Consider the following 11,051-nt stretch of genomic DNA (forward strand, 5'->3'; position numbering starts at 1 on the left):
ATGTATTAGAGGTGGAGAGAGGACTGCTTTATAACATACACACTTCTGTATGTATTATATTAGAGATGGAGAGAGGACTGCTTTATAACACACACTTCTGTATGTATTAGAGGTGGAGAGAGGACTGCTTTATAACATACACTTCTGTATGTATTATATTAGAGGTGGAGAGAGGACCACTCTATAACACACACTTCTGTATGTATTATATTAGAGGTGGAGAAAGGACCGCTTTATAACACACACTTCTGTATGTATTAGAGGTGGAGAGAGGACTGCTTTATAACATACACTTCTGTATGTATTATATTAGAGGTGGAGAGAGGACCACTCTATAACACACACTTCTGTATGTATTAGAGGTGGAGAGAGGACCACTCTATAACACACACTTCTGTATGTATTATATTAGAGGTGGAGAGAGGACCACTCTATAACACACACTTCTGTATGTATTATATTAGAGGTGGAGAAAGGACCGCTCTATAACACACACTTCTGTATGTATTATATTAGAGGTGGAGAGAGGACCGCTTTATAACATACACTTCTGTATGTATTATATTAGAGATGGAGAGAGGACCGCTTTATAACACACACTTCTGTATGTATTAGAGGTGGAGAGAGGACCGCTTTATAACACACACTTCTGTATGTATTATTTTAAAGATGGAGAGAGGACCGCTCTATAACACACACTTCTGTATGTATTATATTAGAGGTGGAGAGAGGACTGCTTTATAACACACACTTCTGTATGTATTAGAGATGGAGAGAGGACCGCTTTATAACACACACTTCTGTATGTATTAGAGGAAGAGAGAAGACTGCTTTATAACACACACTTCTGTATGTATTATTTTAGAGATGGAGAGAGGACCGCTTTATAACATACACAGTTCTGTATGTATTAGAGGTGGATAGAGGACCGCTTTATAACATACACTTCTGTATGTATTAGAGGTGGAGAGAGGACCGCTTTATAACATACACTTCTGTATGTATTATATTAGAGGTGGAGAGAGGACCGCTTTATAACGCACACTTCTGTATGTATTATATTAGAGGTTAGGAGGCTCTATTCTCTCTTACTCCTTCTTCTCTTTCCCTTTTCTTCCATCTCTCTTCACCACATTGGCCTTCTCTTCTCTACATTGCCCTTCCCTTCCATCTCTCTTCTCTACATTGCCCTTCTCTTCCATCTTTCTTCACTACATTACCCTTCTCTTCACTACATTGCCCTTCTCTTCACTACACTGCCCTTCTCTTTTCTACAATGCCCTTTTCTTCCATCCCTCTTCACTACATTGCCCTTCCCTTCCATCTCTCTTCACTACATTGCCCTTCCCTTCCATCTCTCTTCACTACATTGCCCTTCCCTTCCATCTCTCTTCACTACATTGCCCTTCCCTCTTCCCCAGTTTACCCTATCCACCTCACTTGTATATCTTGTTACTGTACAGTTTCTCAAATGGATAAATCCTAAATTCCTTAGACTTCAGCAAATGAAGTTATTTGCAATAAAACAACCAGAAAGTAAATAAGTCTTTTATTCATTTCCACATCATTTTCTAGCATGTACTGTACATATATATTTACAAGTATTAAAAAAGCACTCATTTCTTTTTGACATGTGCCAAATCGTACTTTCCTCTGACACATTGTAAGCTGACCCCCGGGACGTCCTGAAGTCGGCCCCCTCTGACAAGCACTATACTGTGTTCCTGTAAATTATGTCCCTCGCCTGGTATATAAGCAGTGGCCTCTTTTCCATTGCTTAGTTTTAATCGAACACACTTTCTCTGAGCTGAATTAGGCTTCTTTGGTTTTTTAATCACTAATTTTAAAACAACACCTCTAAGAAAAGCGTTGCCACATAAGTATTTGTTCTGTTTCTTCTGCTTCATCCTGATGGGGCCTCCCCGCCTGTGCATCTGATTGAGGGTCTCAAACCTCTGTTGAATTAGGGAACCTCCTGGCCGAGGTTCTACAGCCAGATTCATCATCGGGGAAGGATCTAAGGAGACAAAATATTTTTCACACTTTTTTTGTGGTGCCTATTTGACATTGTCGCAAGCCACGTGAAATGGGAGAGGAGCATTCATTTCAGAAGCTAGTGGCTTGCAACAATGCGATTTGACAACAATTCAAATAGGGTCAGTAATTTTATTATTTTACTCCAATACCATCCCAGAGTTTCTCAGAAATTAAAGTTTCCCCATATGTCCGGCCATTTATCCCCAACCTCTCTGAAATTCCAATTTATGACTGAGCTCTATGGAGTGCCAAATTAACATAAACTCAAATAATTGAAGATATCTTCAATTATTTAAAGATATCAATTCATTTGATGCGAGCAACAATTGAATTAAAGATCTTTTCAAATAATTAATGATATCTTCAATTCTGAATTATTGCGCGCATTAATTGAATTGATGATAGCATTAATTCTTTAGCTGAATTGATGCGCGCTTTAATTGAATTAATGATCTCTTCAAATGAATTAATGATATCAACAATTGAATTGATGCGCGCTACAATTCAATTGAAGAGAGCAATAATTGATATAATGCGCGCATTAAATCAATTGATGAGAGCAATAATTGAATTGATGCACGCATTAATTCATTTGATGAGAGCAATAATTGATTTAATGCGCGCATTAATACAATTATTGCTCTCTTCAATTAAATTAATGATATCTTTAATTCATTTGAAGAGAGCAATAATTCTTTTAGAGAGAGCAACTATATAATTAAAGATATCTTCAATTCAACATATCCACAATTGAATTAATGATATTTTCAATTGAATTGTTGCTCTCTTTAAAAGAATTGATGCGCGCATTAATTCCTTATTCAAAAACATTGTAAATGATTTAAAGATATCTTCAATTGAATTAAAGAGCTCATCAAATTCTCTAAATTAATTATTGCGAGCAATATTTCTACTAAATTGATGCTCTCATCAAATGAATTGAAGAGAGCAATAATTGAATTAATGCGCGCATCAAATCTATTATTGCTCTCATTAATTCAATTGATGTGTGCATTAATTCAATTGATGAGAGCAATAATTGAATTGAAGTGTGCATTAATTCATTTGATGAGAGCAATAATCGATTTAATGCGCGCATTAATTCAATTAAAGAGAGCAATAATAGAATTGATGATATCTTCAATTATTTGAGTTTATGTTAACTTGGCGCTCCATAGAGCTCTGCCTTGATAAAAATAATGTGTTGTTCATTTTAAAACTCTCAGAAATCTTACTTGTGAAAAGTTTATTTGATTTCAGACTGGACGACATCACCCGTGAGAACCTTTGGCAAAGGTTGGTTATTGACATTGTGATCTGAAAACACATGAAAACAGCATTTAATATTTGTTCGAATTTCCTCTAACTAATTTTCCCAGAATTGTGCAAAAATTACATTCATATGGGCCTAATGTATGAAAATTATTGGATCTACGTTATAAATTTTTGCGAATTTTAAATTTGTCTACATAAGAAATGATAAACATCAATAGACAATATACTTACTAACTTACTTTTTACTTACGCTTGCACGTTTGTTATGACCCGAATAACTTTAATAAAATGACTTCCGGAGATTTATTTTCCGGAATGTCATTTCGCTTAGTTTTACACCAACCTTAGAATCCTAATATTTGAACCGGACTCTGCCTTTATTGAATGACATGGGTCAAGAGGCATGCGGGCGTTCTAGGATATAAGTGAAAAACGTGTAATAAAGTGACAACATGACTTCAGTCGTGGAGCCAGCAATGGCACCTAAACATAACCAAATGAAACTCCACACCATGCAGTTTGCAGCAGGTGGTTGTGCAGGTAATTAAAATAATAAGTTCTCCGGATTAAATATTAATATTTTAAAAAAATAATTTATTATTATTATTTTTCATGTTTTGTATATTTTTTTGCATTTCATGATTTGTTTATTTACTATGGACTGATAATTTGTGCAGTAAATAGAAATATAGAATTCATACAAACTAATATAATGCATGCATACAAATCAGTCCTGAAGTATTCATTATTCACAGGTTTTGTTGAGGTGTCTTTAATGCACCCTCTTGATCTTATAAAAACAAGGTTCCAGATTCAGAGAGGACCAGATGATCCACACCGTTATACTTCACTCGCAGATTGCTTTAAGAAAATGTACAGAAATGAAGGGTAAGTCTATTGTACCCTGCTGAACTCGACTGTCTTCTCTGTGACACTAAATAATTTCTAGCTTTCCTGTACATACTGTTATATGGTTAATTGATTTGTTAAAAGGTTCTATATGCAAAGTTTATTTAGCAATAAGAGACATTGGGTAAATGGGTGTCTGTTTTAACAGTGAGTGGAGCGTGGTAAACAGATGTCTGTTTTAACAGTGAGTGGAGCGGGGTAAACAGGTGTCTGTAACAATGAGTGGAGTGGGGTATAAACAGGTGCCTGTAAACAGTGAGTGGAGCATGGTAAACAGATGTCTGTTTTAACAGTGAGTGGATGGGGTAAACAGGTGTCTGTTTTAACAGTGAGTGGAGTGAGGTAAACAGGTGTCTGTTTTAACAGTGAGTGGAGTGAGGTAAACAGGTGTCTGTTTTAACAGTGAGTGGAGCGGGTGTAAACAGGTGTCTGTTTTAACAGTGAGTGGAGTGGGGTAAACAGGTGTCTGTTTTAACAGTGAGTGGAGTGAGGTAAACAGGTGTCTGTTTTAACAGTGAGTGGAGTGAGGTAAACAGGTGTCTGTTTTAACAGTGAGTGGAGTGAGGTAAACAGGTGTCTGTTTTAACAGTGAGTGGAGCGGGTGTAAACAGGTGTCTGTTTTAACAGTGAGTGGAGTGGGGTAAACAGGTGTCTGTTTTAACAGTGAGTGGAGTGAGGTAAACAGGTGTCTGTTTTAACAGTGAGTGGAGTGAGGTAAACAGGTGTCTGTTTTAACAGTGAGTGGAGTGAGGTAAACAGGTGTCTGTTTTAACAGTGAGTGGAGCGGGTGTAAACAGGTGTCTGTTTTAACAGTGAGTGGAGTGGCGTAAACAGGTGTCTGTTTTAACAGTGAGTGGAGTGAGGTAAACAGGTGTTTGTTTTAACAGTGAGTGGAGTGAGGTAAACAGGTGTCTGTTTAACAGTGAGTGGAGCGGGTGTAAACAGGTGCCTGGTTGAGCAGAACAAAATATCTTCCCATTCCCCTTACTTGATATAGATACATGTAGTTAGAAATTGCTTTCATTTACAAGGAAAGTGTCTATTAAATCATGTTTAGATGATTTGGCTTATATAGATTTTTCTTTTCAGGGCATTGTCGTTTTATAAAGGTATATTACCTCCCCTGATGGCAGAGACACCTAAGCGGGCCGTGAAGTTCTTCACCTTTGAGAGATATAAGGAGGCGTTCTCGTCTTTTAAGGCTTTGCCAGAGTCGTCTGTAAATATAGTCTCATAATACTGTCTCATTCGTTATCAAATGAGTAATTCCTCTTCCACTTTGTTCACATCCCCTACAGAAACGAGTATAAATGCATCGGAACAAAGTGTCCGTTTTGATGTGTAATTTTTTATTTACAGATTCTCTTTATGTCAGGGCTGTGTTCAGGACTTACCGAAGCAGTCATTATAAATCCATTTGAAGTCGTTAAAGTAAAATTACAAGCTGATAGACATGCTTTTAAGGAGGTAATACTAATTTCTTAAGTATCAAAAGAACGTTATCAAAAGAATGGATTCATTTGATAACAGTTGCATTAATTACTGAATATACATGTATTGGACAGGCGTATTTTGTATTAATTACTGAATATATTGGACAGGTGTATTATGCAGTGTTAGCATTGCGCTTGTTATCAAAATTTTTATTTTAGCAAGGCAGCACCCTGGCTACTGCAAGGGAGATAATTAAGAATGACGGGTTTGGACGTCGAGGAATGAACAAAGGTCTAACCTCCACTTTAGGTCGCCATGGTGTATTCAACATGATCTACTTTGGCTTTTATCACAATGTTCGAGATTTATTGCCTCAGGCAGAGGTACTAATAATATATATTAACTCGAAATATTATACTTCTGTAGTTCTATTAATTTTACATATTTCTTAGGTAAAATTTTAAACCCACTTGTGCAACAAATAAGTGAGAAAATTCAAAGAAATGATTTTAATTAATTAAAGTACGGTAATGATTTTCTTGTGCTAGGACTATTTTACTTTGTTGATATATTCACGTTTGAAGTATAAGATATGACACCCATTGTTATTTATTAGGATTGTGAGATACGCATGGTTGATTTCATCTCTGTGAAATATGAAATGAACCGTCAGTATCTGACGATTAACATTGAACTAATCTGTCATTATAATGAGCTGTATTCCTCCGTCAGACTCATGGCCTGGAGATAGCTAGGAAGCTATTGATTGGCTTTGTTTCTGGAACGATAGCTTCGTGTGTCAACATTCCATTTGATGTCGCCAAGAGCAGGATTCAGGGGCCGCAACCTGTGCCTGGACAGATCAAATACAGAACGTGCCTGGCAACTATAGCAACAGTTTACAGAGAAGAAGGGTAAATAACTGCTGGATGTTTCTATGTTGTTAGATATTCTTTTTCTGATATCCACCACATGTATCAAATTCTGACCACGGCAAGACAAAAATATCTGTATTTACCTATGTTTTTACTTGAGGAATGAAAAGAAAGTTTTTACTCATTTCATATTACGTAAGTTATGGCAGTTTACACATTATAAACAACAAATCCGTTTATAAAAGAGCATATTGAACTGTCCCAAATTACATATAATATAAAATGAGTAGAAATCAAGTTCATTCCTAATAATTTAATTTAGGAAAAAACACAATTATGTAACATGATGTATACTTCTGAAGAAAATATGAAACGTATAGGATGTGGAGCTCTAAGGACATCATAGGGCAAGGTTTAATGGGAACTTAGTTATAAAGAATGTTGATAAAGTTAGTGGAACTAATCAATTTGTGTTTTAGAAGTGAAATTACAGTGAAAACTGCCTAATCTGAAACCTATATATAGGCCTGTGCAGATTTAGACAGGTTTCACTATACAGATTAGACAAAATTCACTGTACAGATTAGACAGGTTTCACTGTACATATTAGACAAGTTTCACTATACAGATTTAGACAGGTTTCACTGTACATATTAGACAAGTTTCACTATACAGATTAGACAGGTTTCACTGTACATATTAGACATGTTTCACTATACAGATTAGACAGGTTTCACTGTACAGATTACACAGCTTTCACTATACAGATTAGACAGGTTTCACTGTACAGATTTAGACAGGTCAGATTTAGACAGGTTTCACTGTACAGATTAGACAGATTTCACTTTATAGATTAAACAGGTTTCACTGGACAGATTACACAGGTTTCACTGTACATATTATAGACAGGTTTCACTGTACAGATTAGACAGATTTCACTTTATAGATTAAACAGGTTTCACTGGACAGATTACACAGGTTTCACTGTACATATTATAGACAGGTTTCACTGTACATATTAGACAGGTTTCACTGTACAGATTACACAGGTTTCACTATACATATTAGACAGGTTTCACTGTACAGATTACACAGGTTTCACTGTACATATTAGACAGGTTTCACTGTACATATTTAGACAGGTTTCACTATACATATTAGACAGGTTTCACTGTACAGATTACACAGGTTTCACTATACAGATTAGACAGATTTCACTGTACAGATTACACAGGTTTCACTATACATATTAGACAGGTTTCACTATACAGATTAGACAGGTTTCACCGTACATATTAGACAGGTTTCACTGTACAGATTACACAGCTTTCACTATACAGATTAGACAGATTTCACTCTACAAATTTAGACCAATCAGATTGTCAACAATTCGAAACTCTTCATTAGCAGAATATCTATCAGTTTGTTGTGTCGTACATGTTGATGGAAAGTACGTAAAATTGTTTAAAACGTCTTCAGAAAGTCTTAATGTCAGAAAACAACAATAATGTACAGATGTATGTGCTTTGTCCAGACTGAGTTAACTTTTTCCTTTTTGTTTTCAGGTATCTAGCCTTATATAAAGGTCTCTTACCAAAAATATTGAGATTAGGACCAGGTAAGTTTTTAATAAAGACTTGTTATGAGATTAAAATAAAATAATGAAGACTTGTAATGAGATTAAAATAAAATAATGAAGACTTGTTATGAGATTAAAATAAAATAATGAAGACTTGTAATGAGATTAAAATAAAATAATGAAGACTTGTTATGAGATTAAAATAAAATAATGAAGACTTGTAATGAGATTAAAATAAAATAATGAAGACTTGTAATGAGATTAAAATAAAATAATGAAGACTTGTTATGAGATTAAAATAAAATAATGAAGACTTGTAATGAGATTAAAATAAAATAATGAAGACTTGTAATGAGATTAAAATAAAATAATGAAGACTTGTTATGAGATTAAAATAAAATAATGAAGACTTGTAATGAGATTAAAATAAAATAATGAAGACTTGTAATGAGATTAAAATAAAATAATGAAGACTTGTTATGAGATTAAAATAAAATAATGAAGACTTGTTATGAGATTAAAATAAAATAATGAAGACTTGTAATGAGATTAAAATAAAATAATGAAGACTTGTAATGAGATTAAAATAAAATAATGAAGACTTGTTATGAGATTAAAATAAAATAATGAAGACTTGTAATGAGATTAAAATAAAATAATGAAGACTTGTAATGAGATTAAAATAAAATAATGAAGACTTGTTATGAGATAAAAGTGCTTTTTCACTATCTGATCCATATAGTCCCACCATTGGGTCTGAACCCCTGACCATAAATATGAATTCACATTGTTGGTAGCTGTGTATGTCCTTCGTCCAGTTTGAGACAAGTAGTGGACTGGTTAATTAGAGATCTTATGGTTCATTATAACCACGCTCAGGTGTTATTTATGTCAATGAGTAAAAAATTTTAATGATTGTACTATTTTTAGATAGGTTTCAGCCATGTTCATAAAAATTAGCCATGCAGTTTCTGAGAAGAAAAATAATACTAATGAAACGTGCACAAATGGGTGATTTCCCACAAATTCTCACCTGCTGTCTTTCCTTTACAGGAGGTGCAATCATGTTGCTGGTCAATGAATATGCCTTTGAATGGATGAAGGAAAATCTGTGATAATATAGTGTAATATGTTCTCTCAAAATATCTATTTTTTAAAATGAAAATGTGTGCCAAAAATCACTGTACATTGAAATCCGGCAGTTATATGTACGAGTATTGTCATTTTCAGCGAGTATTGTCATTTTAGCATCTTTGTAACCCGAAACTAATTTACCTTGTGTTTTACTTATGAATTATGATATCTGAGTGTGCGGTTTTTTAATACTCATGATTTCGAGCAATAAACTTCTGACATTTTACAGAGACATGCAATGATCAAATCCAGACCAACATTTTCAATAAAACATCAGATTATTCTATTTGAGTAAAAATGTCTTTGTTTGATATGCCAGTCTACGGCATGGCACCACCTGTTTTCTGCACATTGAGCTGTAATGGATGGCCATTCCTACTGTTACTTGCCAGGAGTGTCTCCTGATAGTTGATGGGTGATGACCTTCATGGGACATCACCGGGGAACACTGTACTGCAGTGAGACCATGCTCAATGTACACGAGGTTAAAAATAAGAGGTGAAAATGTCGCAATATTTTGTCTTTATTTACTACGGCTGTCGAGTAATAAATTGTGTACGTGTAAAATTTCCTGTCAAACACTTGTCGAGTAATATTTCTCTTTGGTTTACAAGTATCCGTGTCCAATTTTCGATATAGTACAGCATGCGTGTAATATTCATATTATATTGTGACCTTGAAATCGCCCCTAATCTACAAGTATGGTGCATTTTAAAATGGACTCATTGGCATACATTAATCTCATCTAAAGTAATCAGTGCAAATGTTCAGGTGCATCTGCCAATAATACAAATTTTTGGACTTATACTCTAGATATATTTGAAAAAAAGTTCTGGGATCAACTTCCGACTTTCATGGTATCTATAGGAATGTGGACAACCACCATGATGGTAATTAGCTGATGGTAAATTATAACATGTTTAGTTTCGAGTATACACTTTCTCCCAGCACGTTTCTTTTAGAGGATTTTTATATCTTTTGAGTGTATCATAGAAATTTCAGCTAGAAACCTGCATATATACATGAACATTTGCTGATAAGTAGGGCCTGGTAATGTTTTCCAAAACTAGAGTCTGAAGGTTCACTAGTCCCATTGTCTACACAGAGCGACATATTACCGAGGTACAGGCCAAGTAAAACTATGTAGCTAAAGACGCCGCTGACTCGCTATGTATCCCAAAAATACTGTGACAATGCTAACTCTCACAAAGTGTCCTGTTGTCTGCTGAAGCAATGTAAAATAGTTGATGAGTTTATATTTTTGCACAAGTCTTGCATTTTGTGCACAATCTTCATTTTCACTTCTATTTCTTATCTTCATACTCTTAAAAGTTTGGATGATTTTCCTTTGTGAAATTTTCATATCCTTGACAACATGCATCTATAAGCTCTCAGTTACAAAATGTAGTACAGTGTTCAAAGTGGCGGTTCCAGAGGGGTACATGTACACGCAAAAAGGGGGGTGTTCAGCCTTAAGGATCGATGTTATACACTGGAGGGGTGTCCCTTTTGTGTAGCGAGTCATAGGGAAGGGGGGGGGGGGGGGGGGGGGGGGAGATTACGCGACATATTGCAATTGGTCAGCGTCTGTCATCATCCATTGGCGATTACAATTAAGTATAATTTCTTATTACCCTTTCTATCAGAATCACCGAGGTATTCTCTGTCATGACTTATCTAGTTATAAGACATTTCTATCAGAATCACTTGGGTATTCTCAGTCATGACCTATCTAGTTTTAAAGAACCTTTTACTCAGTATTTCTGTTTTATAGCATATCTACCAAGACCCTTCATTTATCAAATATA

At 35.0% G+C, this 11,051-nt stretch overlaps 2 protein-coding genes across 5 annotated transcripts; one reads left to right on the forward strand and one right to left on the reverse strand.

The window, feature by feature from the left end:
• Nucleotides 1-1,534: 1,534 nt before the first annotated feature.
• On the reverse strand, nt 1,535-3,648 carry LOC125652193 (40S ribosomal protein S12, mitochondrial-like). 3 transcript variants are annotated; one of them, XM_048881200.2, is made up of 3 exons: nt 3,552-3,648; nt 3,273-3,354; nt 1,535-2,017 (listed from the first exon to the last, which is right to left on the reverse strand). In XM_048881200.2, exons 2-3 carry the CDS (start codon nt 3,346-3,348, stop codon nt 1,617-1,619), a joined length of 477 nt encoding a protein of 158 aa, XP_048737157.1. In that variant the 5' UTR covers nt 3,349-3,354; nt 3,552-3,648; the 3' UTR covers nt 1,535-1,616. The 3 variants fall into 3 exon arrangements, with proteins under 3 accessions (XP_048737157.1, XP_048737156.1, XP_056023063.1); XM_048881199.2 differs by having other exon boundaries at nt 3,544-3,639; XM_056167088.1 differs by having other exon boundaries at nt 3,563-3,581.
• LOC125652192 (mitochondrial 2-oxodicarboxylate carrier-like) lies at nt 3,572-9,527 on the forward strand. Of its 2 annotated transcripts, none has more exons than XM_048881196.2 (8): nt 3,572-3,852; nt 4,068-4,200; nt 5,311-5,440; nt 5,581-5,688; nt 5,874-6,038; nt 6,388-6,569; nt 8,096-8,148; nt 9,163-9,527. In XM_048881196.2, the coding sequence occupies exons 1-8, from the start codon at nt 3,765-3,767 to the stop codon at nt 9,222-9,224; spliced, it is 921 nt and encodes a 306-aa protein (XP_048737153.1). In that variant the 5' UTR covers nt 3,572-3,764; the 3' UTR covers nt 9,225-9,527. The 2 variants fall into 2 exon arrangements, with proteins under 2 accessions (XP_048737153.1, XP_048737155.1); XM_048881198.2 differs by having other exon boundaries at nt 3,834-3,852; nt 4,117-4,200.
• Nucleotides 9,528-11,051: the final 1,524 nt, after the last annotated feature.

The sequence above is a fragment of the Ostrea edulis genome, chromosome 5 (assembly GCF_947568905.1).
Source record: "Ostrea edulis chromosome 5, xbOstEdul1.1, whole genome shotgun sequence".
NCBI lineage: Eukaryota > Metazoa > Mollusca > Bivalvia > Ostreida > Ostreidae > Ostrea > Ostrea edulis.

Excerpts from the sequence above, each read along its gene's own strand:
- LOC125652193 (XM_048881200.2), bottom strand. The coding sequence starts at position 3,348 with ATGTCAATAACCAACCTTTGCCAAAGGTTCTCACGGGTGATGTCGTCC. Across the intron at positions 2,018-3,272 it reads ATCAAATAAACTTTTCACAA|ATCCTTCCCCGATGATGAAT; the intron begins GTAAGATTTCTG and ends TTGTCTCCTTAG.
- LOC125652192 (XM_048881196.2), top strand. The coding sequence starts at position 3,765 with ATGACTTCAGTCGTGGAGCCAGCAATGGCACCTAAACATAACCAAATG. Across the intron at positions 3,853-4,067 it reads TGCAGCAGGTGGTTGTGCAG|GTTTTGTTGAGGTGTCTTTA; the intron begins GTAATTAAAATA and ends CATTATTCACAG. Across the intron at positions 8,149-9,162 it reads AATATTGAGATTAGGACCAG|GAGGTGCAATCATGTTGCTG; the intron begins GTAAGTTTTTAA and ends TTTCCTTTACAG.